This window comes from Phascolarctos cinereus, unplaced genomic scaffold, assembly GCF_003287225.1.
Source record: "Phascolarctos cinereus isolate Bilbo 61053 unplaced genomic scaffold, phaCin_HiC Scaffold_4;HRSCAF=312, whole genome shotgun sequence".
NCBI lineage: Eukaryota > Metazoa > Chordata > Mammalia > Diprotodontia > Phascolarctidae > Phascolarctos > Phascolarctos cinereus.
In genome coordinates, this window is record NW_027555847.1 from 659,886,901 (window position 1) to 659,909,477 (window position 22,577).

At 46.1% G+C, this 22,577-nt stretch overlaps 1 protein-coding gene across 1 annotated transcript in view; it reads right to left on the reverse strand.

Moving 5' to 3' along the window:
- Positions 1-22,577, reverse strand: part of CACNA1A (calcium voltage-gated channel subunit alpha1 A) — a 251,744-nt gene that overhangs the window by 63,213 nt on the left and 165,954 nt on the right. Inside the window, 7 exon segments of the mRNA XM_020995037.2 lie at positions 2,290-2,396; positions 4,436-4,495; positions 11,514-11,643; positions 12,558-12,690; positions 13,585-14,000; positions 21,620-21,986; positions 21,989-22,410. Coding sequence (XP_020850696.1) covers positions 2,290-2,396; positions 4,436-4,495; positions 11,514-11,643; positions 12,558-12,690; positions 13,585-14,000; positions 21,620-21,986; positions 21,989-22,410 — 1,635 coding nt within the window.

The window sequence follows — 22,577 nt, forward strand, 5'->3', positions numbered from 1 at the left end:
GGCTCCCCTAGAATTTCTCATGAGTAAACCAAAAAGCCAGAAGCCTCCGTGGCTTCCTAAAGGCCTCCCTGCAGTTACTTTCTAGGGCAGGGGTTCAAGAGAGTACACTGTGTGTGCCACATTTAGTGCAAACATGGGGCCTTAGGACTTAGGTCTAGAACAACCTCAGACATTGTCTAGGCTGACCCTCCCATTTTATAGATGGCAAAGCTGAGGCTCCGAGAGGCTAGGTGGTGGCTTCCTTTGGCATCTGTCCATTATGTAGGTAAGAGATATCTTGCCCACTGGAAAGGAGACAGGGAAACATTTTTCAGGAAAAGCTGATTCCTAGGCTGAAGATTTTCAGTGTTCATAAAGATTGAGAAAAGAAAGTCTTGGTTAATTTGACGATGAAGTAAACACAAAGACAATTCTGCTGAAGCCACACCCAACTAACACCCCCAGCACAATATTTCCTGTATGGACAATGATGGAATAACTGAAGGAACTGGCTAATTGGCACAGAGCATGCAAAGGGTTCGGACTAAGTACTTATGGATAATGGGAATGAATGGATGTATGGAGATGAATATCTCTTCAAGGAGGGAGACCCCTAGGGAACATGAGGCAGCCCTTTCCCCTCCACATAGGGGCCCACATATCACCACTTAGCTACAGCCCAGCCAGTCAGAGAGATGCTTAGGCTTTTGCTCCTGAGGAAGGTAGACCCATGGTACTCACCACTTAAAATCCAAAGGACACTTGGAACATGCATGTGTCTCACTGCAAGAAGTTAAGTTTTATTTGGGGATAGCAAGGCCTGGGCCTTCCTCAGAGGCACTCCCCACCCTAGGTTCACTTTTCTAGCTGCCAGACTAACTTACAGAGGATCTCTCTATTCCAGCCCTCCCCAGGGCCAAACCTCCTAACTCCAAAATGAGTAGTGAGAGTCAGCTTCACATCAAAAGAAATGAGAGAAAGAGAGAGAGAGAGAGAGATAGAAGAGAAGAGAAGAGGACAGAACCAGAAATACCAGGAGTCTGGATACTCAACTTTTGGCTTCATTAAAGAATCTCTTTTTTTGTTTGTTTGTTTTTGAGGCAGTAGGGGTTAAGTGACATGCCCAGGGTCACACAGCTAGTAAGTGTCTGAGGCAGTATTTGAACACAGATCTTCCTGACTCCAGGACTGATGTTCCACTATGCCACCTAGCTGCCTCAGAAATTTTCTTTTTTCTTTTTTGTCTGCTGAGCTCAGAGCAAATCAGAATTTTGGGCTGTTTTTCGCTCAATAAGTGGATATGCACTAATGCTTCAGATATATTCACATAAACAAATGTCTCTGATGTAGAATTGAAGGTCTTGATGTAGAGTTGTAGGGGCCCTACATGGGGTTCCATTGAAAACAGGCCACCTTGCAAAATTTTAGAAATCTTGGCCTCCAAACCAGGTTTTATATTTGTTGTTTGAGTGACAACTGACCTTGTGGGCCTTCCAGATCTGCCTGAGAGGGATTAAAAGCAAGATGGTCAGGGAAACCAGAGGCTTAGGGCACTATAACCTTAGGGCAAAGAACCTGGGAGGGGTCTGATTCAGAGACCCTTACTGCATGGGACTGCCCCTGAAGACACTGCTATGAGTGTCACAGAAACCAAGCTCTCAGAAGCCTGGCTTCCCTTCTCAGCAAGAAGCCACCAAGGCCTGCTCACCTTGGCCCAAATATCTATGGCTTGGGCTGTCCTGTGCTAGAAGAGTTTCCACCACCTTGGAGGCTTAATGGTTGCCCGGTACTCAGACATTCAAGGGCCATTTTGAAGTACCAAAATGAAGCACTGCCCGTGGGGAGGGAGCAGTGCTCTAGGAATGCAGGGAGAGGTTATGTTTAGCTGGGGGAGATGCACCACGCCTACTGTGTAAGGGGGACTCCAGGTCCCAGAATCTTCATGCACATTCTGCTCCCAATTGTTTCTTTGGGGAGACCCCAAAGAGACAGCTGCTCAGGGCTGAACCCAGAGAATGAGTGAGTGAAATGGTCTGGCAAGGCTAGCCTGAGACCAGCAGCGCAGCAATGGGCCTAGGTGATGAGGTTAGACACCATTGCTGTATATGGGAGACAGACGGGTCCTTTTCCCCCATGGTAGACATCATGCAGAAAGCCAAACCAAACCCTTCTTGGCTTCCGGGTGCATCCTCTGTCCCCATTCCACCTGGCCCCATCACTACAGAGCACTCTTCCCCTGGGCCAGGGGAGAGCAGAGCCAGGCAGGGAGGGGGGAGGATAGGCAAGCATGACGCTTGCTGGGAAACTTACGTGAAGGCAAATGCCACCAGAGCCCCACTGACCACAATAAAATCTAAGATGTTCCAGAGGTCCCGAAAGTATGCTCCCTGGTGGAGAACCAGCCCCAAGTCGATCATCTGTACAAAGAGAATAAGGCAGTGAGCATCCCGTGATTTTACACACTTTCCTGCTCATGGTGGATAGGCAGGGCAACTGACCCTCGGGATGTGTTTGTGTCCATGTTTGTGCTACAGTGTGTGTGTGTGTGTGTGTGTGTGTGTGTGTGTGTGTGTGTGTGTGTGTGTGTGTGTGTACTCACACACATGGGCTCAACTTTCTATCTGTCTTTGGAAAAGAGTGAACAAACTGGTGGAGGGGCCAAAGGCAGATGGAGTTAGCCTGATGACCCGTCCTTGGGGCCAGGCAAAACTCTCCTCTTTCCAGGCCACGGCAGGTGAGAAATGAGAATGTCTACCCTTGGATGCCAGGCAGGGAACAGCGTAGGAGTGGTACTGATTCTGGAGAAAGGGGTGGGGGGGCAGCCAGGGCCCCCTGCTTGGATGTGGGGGCTGGGGGCTGGCGACGGCATCACTTTCCATCCCTGTGTTCCTGCTGAGGGAACCTGTAGTCACAGTCTGTCTCCAGATGTTCTCTGCACTCTCCTGTCATCCTGCCTGAGGCTCTCTTCCTTAACTGCCTGGACTTTTGCATGAAGCAGCTTCTCAGACTATGTGTAGCCTGGATCTATCTTCCATTGGTTTCTTCCCCTACAGTTTGAATTTTTTTGGTTAGGCAAGTGACTTGCCCAGGGTCACACAGCTAGTAAGTGTCATGTGTCTGAGTCTGAATTTGAACTCAGGTCCTCCTGAATCCAGGGCTGGTGCTCTATCCACTGCACCACCTAGCTGCCCCCTACAGTTTGAATTATCAGCCCAATGCAGCAGCTTGCAAACTGGCAAACCCATTCTTTTCTACTCAGGCTCTTGCTCCATTTCCAGGCAATGCTTTCCTCTAGGACTCTCCCCAACCAACCTCCTTTTTGGCCCTGGAACAATGGGGGCAGGCTTAATTGTGCTTATTTCTCATTGGAAATCTTCCTACTTGGCCTCCAGGTCTAAGATAAAGAAGGAAATGATGAACCCTTTCTGCTGTTTAAGGTACAGGTCAGGTGCTACTTCCATTCAACAAGCATTTTACTAAATGTGCCCGGCACTGTGCTAAGCATTGGTGAGACAATAAAGGCAAAAACACAATCCCTACTCTCAAGGACCTCATTGTCTAATGGAAAAGACAACATGCAAATCCTATGTATATACAAGAAACACACAGTATAAATAGGAGGTAGTCTCAGAGGGGAGACATTAGGAGTGGGGGTGGGGTGGGGAAGACCTCCTGTAAGAGGGGGCTTTGAGCTGAGTTTGGAAAGAAGCCTGAGAAGCCAGGAGGTAGAGGTGAAGAGGAAGCTCATTCTAGGCATGAGGCAGGGGGAGGACGGGACAGCCAGTGCAGAGGCATGAAGGGAGAGACGGTGTCAACCGGAGGAACAGCAAAGAGGTTAATGTAGCTGGATTGGGGTTTGTGAAGTGTGCGGAAGAGAATAAAGTATGAGAAGACTGAAAAGGTGGGAAGGAGCCAGACTGTGAAAGGCTTTTTGTGTTTGATCCTGGAGGTGACAGGGAGCCCCTGGAGGCATTTGGAAGCCTTTTCTAATCCTCCTAGTCATTAGTGCCCGGGGCCTTCTCCCTTCTCAAAAGGTCTTACGTTTTTCTTATCTGTTTACTGCATCTTTCAATAGAATGTAAACTCCTTGGGGGTGGGGTGGGGGTGTGTTGTTTTCCTTTTCTTTCCCTCTCATTTCTTCCCCTTCCCTTCCTTTCCTTCCCTTCCCATCTTTGTATTCCAAGTGCCTAGTTCATTTCCTTAAACATAGCAATCATAATAAAAATAATAGCTTACATTATATAGCCCAAAGTGCTCATAAAACAATCAGAATTACCAAAGGCATGGTGTCCAAGAAGCCAAGCTACCTTCTGCTGCAGTGCTCAGGACACTATGCTTTTGTGGACTCTCTTATAGCCCTGTCATGGAGGCTCTCAGAGTCTCTGGGCTAGAGCCCTATTCCCACCCCAACCTTTCCCCAGTCCTGGGCTCCTCTTTCCCAGCTCTTGGCACTCACCTTGATCACCATCTCAAAGGTAAAGACACCAGTAAAGACATAATCAAAATACCGCAGCACCTGCAGGAGAGAAGGGAACTAGGTTGAGAGTGCTGTTTCTCAGACACATGCCTAGAGAGGGGATGCCCCAGAAGTCTGGCCTGCAAACAGGTGGGGATTTGGCGACTTTAGTATCAGGTTGTTTGTCTGGGGAGCCCTAATCAAGGGCTTGAAGAAGGAAAACTCAAAGGGATCCACAGAGCCTGGCATGTCCTCCCAACCTTGGGTTATAAATAAGCTCCAAATGGTGGAGTCACGTGTTCCAGATGTGCAGGTGCTGAAGCAAACATTGAACCCGGCTTGGCCACTCTTATGAAGGCAAGTCCTCCCCAAAGAGGACTTCTCTTCCCCTAGTCCTAACCTATTTAGAAACAAGTACATGAATGCTCTTAACCCTTGATGGTTGGTCAGTGGCCAAGGTGTTGAACTCAGTCTAACTAACCATGCAGGGTGCAGAGAATGGAGCAATGGACCTCTGCAACTTACTGACCCGTGTGACCTTGGACAAGTCATTTAGGTACTGTTGGACCTCAGTTTTCTCATCTGTTAAGTGGGAGGGAGGGTTGCACTAGATGGCCTCCAAGGTCCCTTTTAATTCTAAACCTGTGATCTTCTGGATAAGTCTTCAATTACATTGATATGCTAACCTCTTCCCACATAGGAGCTCTTTCCCTTACTCAATCCCTTTTGCCTACTCTTTCCCTAGTGCTTAGATTTTACTTAAATCAATTTCTTTTTCATTTAAAATTTTGTTGTTATCTATTCTCTCCCTCTTCACTCTCTTGTCTTCCCCAGCTCAGTTAAGTCAGTAGTTCAAAACCTTCCTCCCCAACTTCTGATTTTTGTCAAATTTCTTTTACTACCCCCTTTTCTAAAAAGCTTTGCTCTATCTTTGTTATTTCTCTTCCCTTACAGTCTATTCTGAATTTTATTTTCTGATTTGTGGGCCCTATTTTTATTTATTCCTTCTTTATTCTCTATCTGTCACTCATGTCAGCTTCTGAGATATCAAGTTAGCACAGTTAGTATAGTATCAAGTATCTAACCAATTTCTATGTAATTGCCCTTGCTCCATCGTCCATTTTTTCCTGCCATTTCTTGATCTTAGAAGTATTAATTGATGAGGAAAGCCATGTTGGTAGAAGCAGTATCTCAAGGTATAAATTGCCTTGTGTCCTAATTGTGTGGCCCAATCCTATCCCATGCCCTCTACACAATCAGTCTTCTCAGAGACCAACTCATCTCTACCTCTAGGTAATTTCTCCCCACCTCTCCCTCCATCCTGGGTACCAGTTGACCCTTGGAACTCTCAAGTCCTTTCTCTTGGGGTGCGGTGCTGCTCATGAAGGTACACTTTCTTGGAGAAGGTGGCTGCCTAATTCACAAACTCTTCCCATATTAAATCCATCACAAGGTCCCAATCTTTCTTTACAGGCACACATCTCCTCCCCTATGGGAGTGTGCTTCAGAGGAGTCCCCTGAGATAAGACTTCTCCCCATTCCAGTCCCTTCAACTCAGTTTCTCCCTTCTACCTCCCCTTTCAGTTCTTCCACAGCCCCCCTCCCCCTTGCCAAGAGACAACAGGAATCACCATCCCTTAATTGTTGATACATGGACTTGATAGCTAGTATTTACATACATGTATGTGAGTGTGTATAATATGCATGTGTATATATGTATATATTATATGATAGCATTCATATAGTGCTTTAAGATTTACAAAATGCTTTATAAATATTTCATTTTGTCCTTACAACACCTTGGGAAGTGGGTGCTATTATTGTTCCCATTTTACAGATGGAGAATCTGAGGCAGAGAGAGGTTAGGTGACTTGCCCAGGGTCATACAGCTAGCAAAGTGTCTGACGCTGGATTTAAACTCAATTCTTTCTGACTCTAGGTGCCTCATTCTATCCTCTGTGCCACCTAAATACCTCTTCTGCTCCCCATTTATGCAACTTCCCACTCTGCAGCTCTATCCCACAAAAGATCATCTCACAAACACTGGTGCTGACCTATCCAATCATTTCTTGTTTGGGCCATAGCAAGGAGAAATAGGCGTGGCTCTCATTGGACATCAGGAAAGAGATATGACAAGAAAGGCACTGATACTGAAGAGAGCAGGGAAGCCTAGCTGGGGGCAGACAGCACAGCAAAGTTGTCCCAGCATGAGCCTGTCCCAGCTCCCTGATCACCAGGCACTTTCTTCCCCTACATTCAGTCCTCTGGAAGAGGCTACTTGCAGAACAGGAGAGGGCTTCTGATGGTAAGATGATAGATTTAATCTTTTGGCCCAAAGCCAGTTTGACTTCTGTATTTCCTTACCACCATCTGTCTGGAACTCCTGATGGTGTGAAGGGAGCCAGGAATGGTTTGTTGAGGTAATAAGCCCTTTTGAGCTTTGAAATCCAGGCACATCATCCCCTTTCTACCCAGCTCTAAAGATCTATAGGTTTGATAAAATTCTACTGATCAGGTGACATCTATGATTCAGCTCAATCAATCAACAAATCACTAATTAAGTAACTACTATGTGCCTGCCCCTATGGGGGATACATCGACATAAAAAATATGGTCCTGGCCCTCAAGGAGTTCACAGTACAGTTCAGGAGAGAAGAATGACACATACACCACACAATGACAGCCCAAGTGTGTCATAGTGAATCCAGGGGCCCTAGTGCTTCAGAACAAGGGGGAGGAAATGGGACTTGTAAATCAAATTGGACTGAAATGGATGGAGGAGGGAAGGATGGGTAATCAGCATGAATAAAGATCCAGAGGCAGAAATCAGCATGTGGGCAGGTCGAGGAAGGGTGCTGGCCAGCTCCTGGAGGCCAGTGATTAGCCTACACATTTTTATGTCTTCCATAGCCCTGGCAATAGTACCCTCACCATATTAAGGGCTTATATAATTGTCATATAAATCAAGGAGTAGTGTGGAAAATGAAGTGAGACCAGATTATAGAAAACGCTGAAGGTCTGGCAGAAGAGTTTAGACTGAGGTGACCAGTAATAAGAGCCCATTATAGGCTCTAGAGAAGGGAAATTCCATCCATCCATCCATCCATCCATCCATCCATCCATCCATCCATCCATTCTTCAAGTATTTATTAAGTCTTCACAGTCCCAGGCACTGTGCTAGCTGCTGAGAATATAAATTAAAAAATGAAACAGCCTCTGCCCTGAAGAAGCTTACATTCCATTGGGGGAGAGGAGGACAATAACATGAACCCAGATAAGTAAATCCAAAATATTGAACCTGGGTGCCTGAAAGGATAATAATAACTAGTATTTGTATAGCACTTTAAAGTCTGCAAAGCGCGTTACATCTGTCATCTCGTTATATCGTCACAACAGCCTTATGAATTAGGTGCTATTATTATTCCCATTTTGCACAGGGGAGGAAACAGGTTGACAGAGGTTAAGTGTCTTGCCTAGGGTCACACAGCTAGTAAAGAGGTCTGAACTTAAGTCTTTCAGACTCCAATGTCAGTATTCTGTCCACTGCATACCAATTGCCTCCATGATGGCACTTACCCTCTACAGAAATAGAGACAATAGGGAAAGGGGAGGGGTTTTGAGAAAAGATAATTAGTTGTGGACACACCAGGTTTAAGATTCCTATGGGACATTCAGTTGGAAATATTGGTGATGCAGGGCTGGACCTTAGGAGAGTGATTAGGACTGGATAGAGGTCACAGGTGATGGGCTGGGTGTATAGGTATGCTCTAAAGGGCATTCCCATTGGCCCTTCCCTTCCTTTTAAGGACAAGATGATGACAGTGCTCACCCAGAGTGTGCCAGCATCTATGATAGCAATCTGCAAGTCATCCAAATTGAGATAGTGGAGACCAAGGGAATTGCTAGGACCACCCAGAGATAGGGTCTGGAGAAAGGAGAGAAGACTCAGGGAAGAGTCTTGAGAAGCACACACGATGAAGAGCAGGGACATGGATGAAGATAAGCCAAAGAAGACTGAGGAGAGGTCTGATAGGTAGGAGGGGAGCCGAGAGTGAGCAGTATCATACAAACACAGGGAGGAAAGAGTATCCTGGAGGAGGTGGTCTCCAGCAGCCAGTGTTGCTGAGTGGTCAAGAAGGATGAAGACTACAAAGAGGCCAGGAGTCCTGGCAAGTAAGAGAGCATTTGTCACTTTAGATTTAGCAGCTCCAGTTGAGTGATGAGGTCAGAAGGCGGACTGCAAGGGGCTGAGAAGAGATGACATAATGAAAGCCTGTTTTTGTTCAGTGGATGATTAGTGTACCAGAAATATTACTGACGGAATGGAGGCAGAAGAGTCCAGAGGGTTTCTCAGGCTTTGGACGCACCTAGGAGTGGTTTCTCCCTGCTGCAAGGATCAATGTTCTTACATCATACCCCTCGCCTGCTCCTGCAATCTCCAGGCAGCTGCTCATTGGAGCAGGGAAGGCAGTTACTAGCCAGGTCTGGGGAATGCTTTGGGGTCAGAAGGGCCCAATCCTGCCCTCATCAAAAACCAGATCTGATCTCTCCCTGCCTCTTGGATGGAAGCATCCACTTCAGGAATAGATAAACAGCTTCTTTAAATTCCTCCCAAGTCATACCCTATTAAGGATTGTTGTTCAGTCATTTCAGACTCTTTGTGACCCCATTTTGGGGTTTCTTGGCAAAGATACTGGAGTGGTTTGCCCTTTCCTTCTGCAGCTCATTTTACAGATGAAGCAACAGAGGCAAACAGGGTTTTAAGTGACTTGCCCAGGGTCACACAGCTAGTAAGTATATGAGGCTGGATTTGAACTCATCAAGATGAGTCTCCCCTCACTGCCCATATTAAGGATTAGAAGGGGCCTATAAATGAACAGCTCACGCCGCCCTCTTATAGTACCCTTGATGAGTCCTGGTCTCTGCTTGAACATTTCCAATGGCAGGGAGTTCACTATCTCACAAGGTAACAAATTCCATTATATCAGTGCTAATTGTCGGGAATTTTTTCCTTAAACTGAGACAAAATCTGCCTCCAGTAATTCCTCCCCAGCTCTCTCCTCCCCCACCCCAGTGCTCTTAGGTCTGTCACTCAAGGCCAACAGAAGGAACATAATTCCTTTCAGGCTCTTCCCATATTTGAAGACCATTATCATGTACCCTCTAAATCTTCTCTTCTTTTTTTTTTTTCCTGGTGACTGGGGGTAAGTGACTTGTCCAGGGTCATACAGCTAGTAAGTGTCAAGTGTTTGGTCTGAGGCTGGATTTGAACTCAGGTCCTCCTGACTTCAGGGCCAGTGCCCTATCCACTGTGCCACCTAGCTGCCCCTAAATCTTCTCTTCTTTAGCCAAAACATCTTCAGTTCATAGAACTGTGTACCCTTAGAACTGGAAGGGATGTTAGGTCATCTAATCCAACCCTCTGATTATACAGATCAGGAAACTAAGGCCAAGAAAGAGCAAATGACTTGCCCAAGGTCATACAGCAAGTGACTATTGGAACCACATTGAAAGCTGGCTCTTGGGACTCCAAATTCAGTGTTCTTTCCTCTGGCCCACATTGTCTTCTGAACCAGTCCTTCGGCTATTTCTCATGTGATGTGTTCCCCCTGTCCCATCCTGGTCATCATTTAGGTCCAAGATAAGTTCTGTTGTTGGGACCTAGACCTCCTCAGCTACAACCCCCAGAGGTTGGTTGTGGAAATGAAGAGACAGAAAAAAATAGATGATGCACCAGCTTGAGCTGTGCAAGACATTTTAGCACAGCCCTGATTTCTGGCTCCTTTGGGGAGGTGTGTTCTAATTATTTCTGTCAATCTCCCCCATGAGGTCCCAGCAGGCTCCATCCAGCCCTGGAGTAGAAGAAAGAAAATGCAAGGTAAGCTGCGGAGGGTGACTGTACCAGCCTCTGATTTATGGGATTTGCCATGGCCTCGCACCTAACCTACTTATGAAGAACTGCCTGTTTTCATAAAAGAAAAAGGAAACCTAGCTTTGTCTCTGGGAAGGGAAGGCATTAGAGCAATAGCAGGGCTGACCTTCGGTGGGGCCCCAGTCCTTGGCCCCAGAGAAGCTTTCTTTTACCAAAGTTTGGAGCCATTTTTAGTCCTTGTTTCTGGGTCAAATACTCATCTCCCCAGAGGCCATAAGTTATAAATGTAAAGGCTGTAAGCATCAAAATGTGGCTACAAGGCGTGAACAGAACTAACTTTCAAGAGCCTCCTGGCCATGGGTTCCAGTATGTACTGCACCTAAGCGACGGAAGAGTCTATATGAGTATTGACTCGGCTTCTGTCAGCCACCAGCCACCCCCACGTTCAGGGGCACCTCACTGTCTGCTCACCGAGGGCACAGAGCAAGCTTGTGCCCCTTGCATGTCAAAGCTCTGCTAGAGGAGTTCTCCAAGGAAATCAGAAGCCTTCTGGAAACAAGAGATGGAGGGGCCACAGGATGTGACTTAGAGCCACAGCCAGAAAGGGCCTAAGGGATCCGTCCAAATTCAAATCCTGCTGATGCATAATCAATCCTCGGATGAGTGGTCATCCAGTCTCTGCAGGAATACCCCCAAGGACAGGGATCTCACTACCTCTTCATACAGCCCATTCCATTCTTAATCTGTAGGAGCTGTGATCTATCTATCCTCTTTGCATTTCAACTCAAGTTAAATCTCCAAATTCAGACTCCAAAGCTCAAGATCAACACAGACTAGTTCCCAGTTAAGTATCTCTGTAGTGTGTCTAGGGATTCCTATTTAGGTGAGAGGGGTGTATAGCCCAGCAGGAATCCACAGATGCCCTGCAAGGCCATTAACCACAGGCTGCTCCTTTGTAGTTTCCATTATGTGAGAAGTGCCAGCCAAGCATGGAAGCCCTCACTGCACTCTGGGGGTCTTGGAGCTGGGCTTTCCAGAGGTGCAGGATTGGGCAAAAAGCCTCAGGAGACCCTGAAAGATAATCAGTTTTCTTTGAGGACCTGGACATTCTGAGCCAAATTTATGTTCCAAAGAGACCAATGCTAATTTGGAAAACTAGCACACTGAAGGAGAGTGGAACCAGGGGGATTATAGGGAGCTGCTCACATTGTTCCTGGGGGCATTGGGCTGCACGGGGTCTTCAGCTGCCAGGGCTATACTGCTCATGGCGATCACCATCAGGATGCACATCTCAAAATAACGAAGGTTCAAGATATAGTGGCATAGCCGGCGTAAGCTGGGAGAGAAGGAGAGATGGTGTGGGTCAGAGCCAGGAAGCACGTGTTTTGTGACCTTAAGGCCCACACCAGTGCTAAAAACTAGAGATAGTCAGAATCATCCCAGATCCATAGGATGAGTCTTCCCCTGTGGGCTCTCAGGACCCCATACTCCCTCAGCACATCAAATAAAATCGGTGTCACTGTGACTGTCCCTGCTCCAGATGCAGAAGGTTGGGAGGAAAGGGACAGAGGGAGAGCCCAGGCTAAGGAAGGAGGGCAAACCAACCTTTTAGGACCACAACTCTCAGTCCCCCTCATGGCAGCTGTTGGGAAACACAGCTCTGGTTTAGGCCTCTGATCTCGCCTCCCCCTTCCCTTTCCCCCCCTATCCCTGAGGACAGCTGACTCTCAGTTTAAGAAACACTGCTCTAGTCTGACTTGCTAAGGCAACTTCTTTCCCCAAATTCATAACTTTGTTCAAATATCCACCTCTATCAGTAAGTATGTCCTGCCTGAGAAGCTCAGAGGACAAGTAATGGTCTAACAAGCAATCATGTCAGAACTCGAAAGGGAATGATTTAGAGGCCATTTAGTCTGACCCCCCTTCATTTTTCAGATGAAAAAAACCAAACACTGAAGTGGTTAAGTTAATTATAAAGGTGATAAGTGGAAGAACTGGGCTTTGATTATGGCTCTTCTGCCGCCAGACCTCATGTTCCTTCCACTAAACCAGCAGCCGCCCCCTCACCCCATCACAGTCCCAGAATTAAAACTCCTCCCTGGCTATCATTAGGTGGCAATGTAGACCTTTGCGCGCTGCCAGACTGACCTCTCCCACAAAGAACTAGCCAGCCATCTTGGTCATTAAGAGCCCAGAGTGGTAGAAGCCTTGGTCCAGCCCTACCCAAGACCTCAGTCGGGCCATACTCACGGGTTTGTGGTGGACAGGATGAACATGGAACTGTAGGGGGGCATAGGCTTGGGGCCATCTTCTCCCGGGTCATCCTCTTCTTTCTTCTCTTCCTCCTTTTTTGGCAGTGGGTCTGGGTTGGCGTTTTTGTTTACTGTTGAGACATATGACCAAAAAAGCCTCATTCACTATTTACCTCCCAAGGCCTCCAGCTTCAGCTTGGCTCTCCAGAGGAGGCAGGACATCTGTGTTGTTTGCTTGCTTGCAGGCAGCAAGAGTAGCCTTTCACTGCTAGAAGGGGTACTCAGAGCAGTGTCTGGCAGTGGCCAGGCTTCTTGCCCAGCTCTGTGTGCTCCTAAGCTACCAAGGACCATGATGATCTAAGGATTTAGTGCTGGAAGCACCATTAAAGGTGGCCTAGGCCAACTTCATTTTACAGCTAAGGTATTTGGAGGCCAGAAAAATCACATTGCTCAATGTCATGAAGAGTTGAGATTTAAACCCAGGTCTGCCAGTTCCAAATTCAGTGCTCCATCCCCACTGCACCACCCTGCCTGGTATGGATAATGCAGTCTGGAAAGTCATCACTGCTAAGCACAGCTTCTGTATCTGGGATAGTGAGAAGTGCATTCTGGGAAAGGATAACCTCAGTGGTGTTAACCTAACCCTAAGCAAGATGGTGTCAGACATCACTGTCTGTTGCCAAATAGTTTTAACTCCAAGTAGTTTACAGAAATTAAAACCTGATTTCACGTGGGATTTTCTTTTTGGAAAGAGCTTGAAATAATGTAAATCCCTAAAAATGCTCCCATTCCCTCTCATCCCACGGGGTTTTACACTCTTCACATTAAAAAGGGGCAATGGGACACGGAGGAGAGCACAGTACAGCAACATGTAAAGGTGGTAGTGGTTGTTGGGGGCTTGTACCCAGGGAATGAGTAATAGAATCAGGAAAAGAATGTAGGAGTTCTGCTTCACAATTCTCCCAAGTAGGCTTTCAACTCTACAGCACTACACCTAGTGGGAGAGAGGAGGGGGAGAGACTTACCTTGGACAACGGTATTGTTGACGGGTTGGGGAAAGGCGGGGGGGATCTCCACCGCCGTGTGCTCAGGCTTCTTGGCAGTCTTGGCTGGGTTGTTCTGGGTGCTGGGGTTGGTGACTATAAGGCTATTCTCTGGGTTTTTGGGGGGCCCAGGGTTGGATGGGTTCCCAGCTGGCTGATTGGGCGGGGGACGCATTGGTGGGGAGTTGGTGTGGTTACCCATCTGGGCTGGGCTCTGGGGGTGGAGGGCATGGATGGTGTTGTGAGGGTTGGTGGATTCCGTGGTGGCCAGCTTATTGTTCTTAATATTATCAATGTCTTCAGCCAGTGGAGGTTCCTGACGCCCCATATCCTGCTGGATTGGCCGAGTGGTAGACAGGTTTGGGCCAGACACAGGGACTCCAGAACCTTGGTTCTCTCTGAGGCAGGCAGTCCAAAGGGGGGAAAAAAACAACCAAATCCAAGTTAGGAAATACAGCCCAAAATCTTAGAATCGTGGCCCAAGATCCAAGCTTCAAATGTGCAGCTGACACAACATGATAGTCACAATTTAGTAGAACCCAATGGGCAAATTAAAAAAAAATCTTTCACAAGTCGTATCATCCTCAAGAGTCTTTTCTAGGCGAGCAACCACAGAATCAACAGTCTCTGAGGTCAATTCCTCTCTGAATGAGAATAGTCTCAGCAACATGACCAACAAGTGACTATGCAGACTTTGCTTGGTGACCTCTACAGTAACAGAGAGCTCACTACCTGACAAGGGAATTGATTTCACTTTTGGACAACTCTAATTGTTAGGAAGTAATCCTTTATGTCAAATTGAAGTCTGCCTCCCTACACCTTCTGCCCACGGCTTCTGGATCTGCCCTCTGGGGGAAAGCAGAACAAACCTAATACTTCCACGTGACAGCTTTAAAAATGCTTGAACACAGCTTTCCTGTCTGCCCTGAGTGTTCTCTCCTCACCAAAACACCTCCAGTTCTTTGTCTGATCTGAGCTGCGTAAGACCACAAGTTTGGACTTTAGTTGGTAAGTGTGATTTCTGGTTCCCTCCACCCTCTGGTTCTACTGCGGATGATCAATGTCCTTCCTAAAATGTGGTTTTCCAAACTGAACATAATACCAGCAGACCAGGACATAATGTCCAAGAAGGGGATACTTAACAGGCACTGACCCATAAGGAGTCCCAATGAGGTTAATCCAGTGAAAGGCGTTAGAGTCATGTATCAGAATTCTTATCAGACATTGTTAATCTTGGGCTGATGACCAAAGTTACCTACTTCATCTTTCCTCCAATCTCCCAGGTCCAGAAGCTTGGCATGCATCATCTTCCCATTTTCCTCTTCCTCATCCCTCATGCCTAATCAGCTGCCAAACTTTGTCATTTCTATTTCCATGCTTCTCCCATCCAACCCCTTCCTCCTACACGCATACCCACCATCTGGGCCAAGGCCACCATCACATTTAGTCTAGATGATTGTAGTGGTCTGCTAATTGCTCTCCCTGCCTTGAGTCTCTCCCTCCTGCAACTCACTCCACTCATAGATGCCTTTAGTGTAGCTGTGACTATGTTCCTCCCTTACCCAATAAATTCTAGTGGCTCCTTATTGGCTCTAGGATGAAATATAAATTCCACTTGGCTTTTAAAGCCCTTCACAAACCTGGCCCTGACCTACCTTTCTGTTCTCATTATAACTTATTCCCCTTCCCATATTCTAATGCCCAAACTGGCCTTCCCTCCTTTCATCTCACACAGAATTCCACCTCCTGTTTCCTCCTCTTTGCACTGCCTGCTCCCCATTCCTAGAATATACTTCTTCTTTTTTTTTTTGGCTAGGCAATTTGGGTAAAGTGACTTGCCCAGGGTCACACAGCTAGTAAGTGCCAAGTGTTTGAGGTTGAATTTGAACTCAGGTCCTCCTGATTCTAAAGCCAGAGCTCTACCTACTGCACCACCTAGCTGCCCCTAGAATATACTTCTTCATAAATTCCTTACTTCCTTTAAGACACAGCTCAGTTATCGCCCTCTATATGATTCCTTTTGACAGAGAGGTAGTGCAGTGGATAGAGCATTGGGCCTGGAGTTAGGAAGATTTGAATTGAAATCCAACCTCAGACCTAGTTGTGTGACCCTGGGCAAGTCACAGCCCCTATTTACCTCAGTTACTCATCTGTAAAATGGGGATATGCTGGAGAAGGAAATGGCAAACCACTCCTGTATCTTTGCCAAGAAAACCCCATGGACTTTCCATGGGGTCACGTAGAGTTGGACATGATTAAATGACAATAACATATTATTCCTTTCCTGATCCTCTCAGCTCCTGGTGCCCTCCCACCTTAATGACCTTGTATTTAACTCTCAAATTTATGTTCTTACTTATTCTTTTTTCTTAATATAAATTTATTTATTTTTAGTTTTCAACATTTACTTCCACAAGATTTTGAATTCCAAATTTTCACCCCATCTTACTTATTCTTTATACACACATATGTATGCTCACACACACGTACAGGATATCTCATCTACTAGCTCCTGAGAGCCGGGATTGTTTCATTTTTGGTCTTTGCATCCTTAGTGCTAACAACCCATCACAGCACCTGGCATACAGTAGGCACTTAATATGTTTGTTCGCTCACTTGATTCAGGGCTCCCAAAATCTATGCTAATAGGTAAAGCTGCTTTCATTCCTTAGACTATGTAGGCTCGGTGTGAGACGGTGACATTGACCCAGTCAGGCTCCATTTTTGAGGCTTGCATGGTACGAGTCACTCTCTCAGGCAAGATGGGGCAGAAATTAATTCCCCTGTTCTATAAACGAAGAAACCAAGACTTAGTCAAGAGCAGAACCTTGCTCAGGGCATCTACCACATATCTCACTTATGAAAGTTACACCCGGGTGTCACAGTGGATAGAGTGCTGGGCCTGGAGTTAGGAAGACCCGAGTTCAAATCTGACCGCAGACATTATTTACTAGTTGTGTGAGCCTGGGCAAGTCACTTAATTTCAGTTTCCTCAACTGTAGAATAGAGATAATAATAGAACCTACCTCTCAGGGTTATTGTAAGGATCAAATGAGATAATAATTATGAAGTGTTTACTACAGTGCCTGGCACATAGTGTTATAGAAATGTTAGTTATTATTATTATTATTATTACTTCCCACAGTCATTGTGAGAATCAAGAGATAATATTTATAAAGCACTTAGCACGGTATCTGGCACAGAGCAGGCATTTATTAAATGCTCGATCCCTTCACTGATCTCAGTGGTCTCCTAACAGCATCCCCCCTCCAAAAAAAAAAGATGAGGCACACAGTACTTCCAAGAAGGGTTCAGGCAGGAATGGGGACAGCTATTGCTATAGGTGCAAAAAAGCAATCCAATAGTAAAATCCTTTAGCATCCTAAAAGGCCAGAGGAGGAGGATGTTACACCATGAAAACCATTCTCCTTTGACATCCTTTCTTTTCCCTGTGTCTTTTAAAAATACATATATTTTATTTTTCCCCAATTACATGTAAAAACACTTTTTAACATTCATTTTTTAAAATTTTGGGTTCCCGATTTTTAATTTTAAAATTCAGATAGGTGCTTTCAAATACAAACCAACTACCCCATCCCTAATAGACATCAAGTTTCCTTTCGCTTCTTATCCTAGGAATAATGGTGGGAAACATTTGGATGGAAAATAGTAGTAGAAGAAGCCAAAACAATATTGTTATGGGTGTGTAGACTAATTGTTATTGGTATCAGACTACTTGGACAGAGAGAAAAAATAGAAGAGGAGTTTGGAAAACAAACCATAAGCCTGGCACAGGGTCATGATGGGGTCTTCAATCATCTGGCATAGTAGATAGAGTGCTAGACCCAGAATCAGGAAGGCCTAAGTTTAAATCTAGCCTCAGACACTTCCTAGTTCAGTGACTTCGGCAGTCACTCAACCTCTGTCTGACTCAGTTTCCTCAACTGCAAAAATGGGGATAATAATAGCATCTAATTCCCGGGGTTGTTGTGAGGATAAAATGAGATAATCTTGGTAATGCACTTTATCAAGTATTATATCAATGCTAGCTATTAACAATTATCTAGGTCCTATCATCTAGTCCTTATCTCTCCATCTTTTCCTCCAAAAGAGAGTGATAACCTTTGTTAAATGCTGTGTCAATGTTGTCATATTCAGGCTTGCCTGGCTAGCAATTCAGATTTTCCTGACTCCAAATCCAATATTTACCTGGCCACCTATTAATAGTTGGGGTTTGTTTTTGAGGCAATTGGGGTTGTAATTTGCCCAGGGTCATATAGCTAGTCTAAGGCTGGATTTGAACTCAGGTCCTCCTGACTCCAGGGCAGATGCTCTATCCACTGCACCACCTAGCTGCCCCTTAGTAGTGGTTTGATGTTAACTTGGAAGTTCCCTAGTGCAAGGATCTCCAAATTTTTTTTTTTGATCATGGACCCCTATCATTAAAAATTTGGCGGCATGTAACCCTAATGTGTATAGATTTATTTATAAATTATATGAGTACTCATATACTATACATATATACATACAATATATATAATATATTATATATACATATAATATATACTGTACTCATAATTATGTGCATTATAAAGCTTATACAAAGGATTAGACATTTTAAAAGGATAAGAAAAAATGAAATAATTTCAATCCTGGAGTCAATAGGGGATCACTGGAGTTCCTTGAATTGGGGAGCCTCCTGGTTGGACTTGCACTGTTGAAATATGACTTTGGTAGCTGTGTCAGGGATGGATTGAAGAGGCGAGAGGACCATAGGCAGGGAAACCAATGAAGAGGCTGTTCTGGTATTCCAGGGGAGAGGCAAGAAGGCCCTAAACCATGGAGGTTGGCCATAGGACTGGAGAAGAGGGGAAAGATGTCAGAGATGTGGAGGCAGAAACAAAAAGACATGGTACCCAACTGGATATGAAGGGGGGACAGTCAGGGGTTAAAGATGACTCTGAGGTTAAAAATCTGGGTGACTAGAAGAAAGAGGAGTAGTTTAGGGGAAAAGATAATGTGATGAGATCTGCACCTATCCATGCTTGCATATTCCGTGGGACTCACTGTGTCCCATTCCAAAAGGTGGGGGAGGCAGGATTTTTTTTTTTACCTGTCACTGCCCCAGAGTGCAGAACCCACTGACCCAGGCATGCCTGCCATAGCCATGGAGGACAAGGGTTGGGTATACTGGAAGGGGAACGGATTATCCCAGGGGCATCTGTGAAAATGCGGTCATGGGTGCCTAGTAGTGTTGGGTTATAACTAACCTGAGGAGCTGAACCCAGGTTCAGAAAAGGGGAAACATGGAGCTTGTATAGGGGAGGGAGGTGGATTGGAGGAGTCTGAGGATAAAGGTAGGTGTGATTATGTTGGAGACAAGCCCCCACAACTGGCTATCACTGGAAAGACTGGCCACGGCTCCCAATTTGGAGGCCATCTATCTGTCTTAGGCCCTATGCTATTACATAGTTTATTTTTTATTTTTATCAGTTATTCAATGGTAAAGGCATAGACAACATGCTTATCCAGTCTGCAGATGACACAAAACTCAAAAGGACAGTTACCGTGCTGGAAGACAGAGACAAGATTCAAAGAAATTTAGAGAGGCTAGAATATTAGAGGTACTGTAACAAGATGAAATTTACCAGGGATAAATGGAAAGTCTCAAACTGGGGGCCCAGGAAATCAACTTCCTAAATACAAGATGGGGGAGGAGTGAGTGGATAGCAGTTCATTTGGAAAAAGATCTGGGGATTTCAGTTGACTGCAAATTCAATATGACTTAAAAGAGTGATATGATATCCAGAAACAGCTATGTAATACAATCTTATTCTTCACTGAGAAAGACATAGTGTCCAGAACAAGAGTGTATGTGTCGGGGGAAGGGGGGAGTGAGAGTTTCATAGCACTCTGCTCTGCTTAGACTATATATGGAGTACTGTATTCAGTTCTATGCTCTAAATTTAATAATTTATATTATATTTATATAATATATTAAATATACTATATAAAGATATAATTATATGTAATATAATTATATTTATATTATATTTTAAAATAACAAATTATTATAACAGATAGCATATATTAAGTGCCTACTGTGTGCTAGGCACTGTGCTAAGCATTTTACAATTATTATCTCATTTGATGCTCACAACAACTCTGCAAGGTGGGTGCTATTATCATGCCTCTTTGACTGTTGAGGAAACTGTAGTAAACAGAGGTTAAGTGACTTCCCCAAGCTAGTAAGTGGCTGAGAAACAAATTTGAACTCAGGTCTTCCTGACCCAAGGCCGGTACTCTATCCACTCCACCCCCTCGTTGCCTCTTTAAAGAAAGACATCAATAAGCGACAAGTGAACAGGATGAAAAAGGGTCTTCAAAGCATGGAATATTACCATTGATTCAGGCTTAGCTTGGAGAAAAGAAGACTTAGGGTAAACATGATAGCTGTCTTTAAGAACCTGCAAGGCCTGTCATAAGAAAGAGGGATCACATCTGCTCTGTTTAGCCCCAGAGGGCAGCACCCAGAAGCACCCCAAAGTAGACTTAAATCTTCCTATGAGTTAGAGCTGTCTGCAAGGGGAATGGGCTGTCCCCTAGGATGGACATGGGGACTTTCCTCTTTTCCTCTTCACTCAAGGTCTTGAAATATTACTGGTCAGGCATATTTTAGAGGCAATTTCTGTTCACGTTCAGATTGGATTAGATAGCCTCTAAGGAAACATCTAACTAATATTCTGGGACCTATGACTGTAAATTTATGGGGGTTTTTTTCCCCCTGTAGGTTAATGGTCCAAAAAGAAAAAAAATTCGCAACCTTAGGATCAAACTTTTGCTATTGTGATCAGTTGTGGCTCCACTGGACATTCTGAGGGATAACTGAAATCTTGTCTTCCCGCCTGATCTTAGAAAAATAAAACTGGCAGCCAGCCCAGGGCCCCTCCCACTAGTTGGTTTAAACAGCTGTTTTCTCTGATTTTAAGTCTGTGACACATTATACTCTTCTTGGTGCTCCAGTTTAATACCTGTGTCTCCAAAAATGTGCCTCAAATCTACTTTGGAATTAACTAGTATTACTGAGAGAACTTAGTGACTTCTAGGTGAAACTCCTCCTACACCCTTAACCAAACTCCACCCCATCTCTACCTATACCCTCTCTCCGGTCCCATGCATAGTGCACACTCAGGGCTTCAACTGGGAAGAGTGAAGGTGCCCAATGTGAGTTACCCCATGGGGTGGAGGGGTGGCTCACAGTGAGTCACACTGAGGGTGAGGCTGATGACCAGTGATACCGGTGGTGATAGCGGGAGCAGGGGCTCCCCAAGCTGAGCAATGCCTGACCTCTGCACAGCCCATCTTACCCAAAGAATGGGAGCTTAGGGCCATACCAGGAGGTCCTTTGCTCCCTTTCTGGGAATAGGTAGTGAGTATCCAGGGGAGATTCATGGGAGTGAATAAAAGGGGTGGATAACTTCTTCAGAAGGCAATGGGCATGGGAGGAAGGAACATGTGTTGTTGCCCTTTTCTGGGAGAGAGAGAAAAATAGCAGAGAACTGAGTACCCAGGAAGTCTTATCCTGGCCTATTGGGGAAGGTGTCCTGTGCAAACTTCATCCTATTACCCAGATTGCCCAAAGGCCAAATGGCTCAGGAGCTCTGGGCAGCCCAACAGCAGGAGGGAAATGCAGAGAGGCTTCTCCAGCAGCTGGGGAGAAGCAGAAGAGTTCACTATTAACATTAAATAAATTTAAGCGTAATGACACAGGAAACATTAAAAGAGAGAGAGACTGAATTGACACAGAGATCGCTTACATGGGCAACTCAAGGGCAGAAATAGCAAGAGGAGGGTAAAAATCGTGTCCCTCTTTGGGCCTGGACGCTCCTAGAGATCACTAGGCATTTCCTGGGAATGGTCAGCACCAGGCTCAGTTAGCCACCGAAGACATGACCTTTGATGATAATGGCGCCACTATTCCCTATCCCACCCAGTCTCTGGAGTTCCCTTTACTTACTTCCTCCTCCGATGCCTCCTCTCCTTCTCTTCTCTCTTGAGGTCAATGTCAGCATGGCGGTGTCTCCGCCGCCGGTCTCCGTCTGGAGGCTCATTCTCCCCATCACCTCCTCGGCTGGGCCGGCTCCCTTCCCGGTGGCGATACCGCCGCTCTGACTTATTGCTGTCTTCAGTGCCCTCCTCACCTGGTCGCCGATGGGCCCGGTGTCTCCGAGGCTCCCGATCACCCTCCCCTGTCCGAGGAGAGCCACTCCGGCTCTCTTTGCTGCCCCCCTGCCGATGCTGATGCCTCCGATGGGGGTCCCCCGGTTTGTTCCGGTCTGGCTCTCCCTCCCGAAAGCCGCGCTCCTGGTTCCCGTCACGCTCCCCCCATAGGACCCTTCGTGGTTCAGGTCAGCCTCTTTGCTGGGGCTCCTCTGCCTCCGGGGTTCCAGGCCCCCCGAATCAGCCCGCTCGTAGCCTCCGCGTGTCCTGTCGTAGTAACGGGCCTGTTTCCTGAGGAAGTCTTCAGCACGCTGCTGGCTGAGCCGCTGATCCATGGAGGGGTCGCCAGGCCTACTCTTGTTGGTGTTATTGTTACGGTTTTCCTGTGGGTCCACCACCAGGGGCCTGTCCAGGTGAGTCTTAATGTCGGGCCTCATGTGGCGGCCGTAGGAGACCTTCCACCTCTCCTCAGGACCCAGCTCATTGTAGAGAGCCTCCCGGCTGGCCAGCAGGTTCTGTTTTCGCATCTCGCTTGTCCTCTGCTCCCACACTGACTTGGAGGATTTTTGGTTTTTCTGCTGTTCTTTCCTGGAATGGAACCACGTGAGTATGAAAGGAGAAAACATTCAGCATACCTCTGATTCTGCACAGGAAGGTAGTGGTTTTAGCCCAGTTGGATAGGAGTCTCTTCTGCTCTTAAAACTCTCCAAAGAAGATTTTCCCACCTCCCTTGGCATCCTCCTTGGTTCAAAACT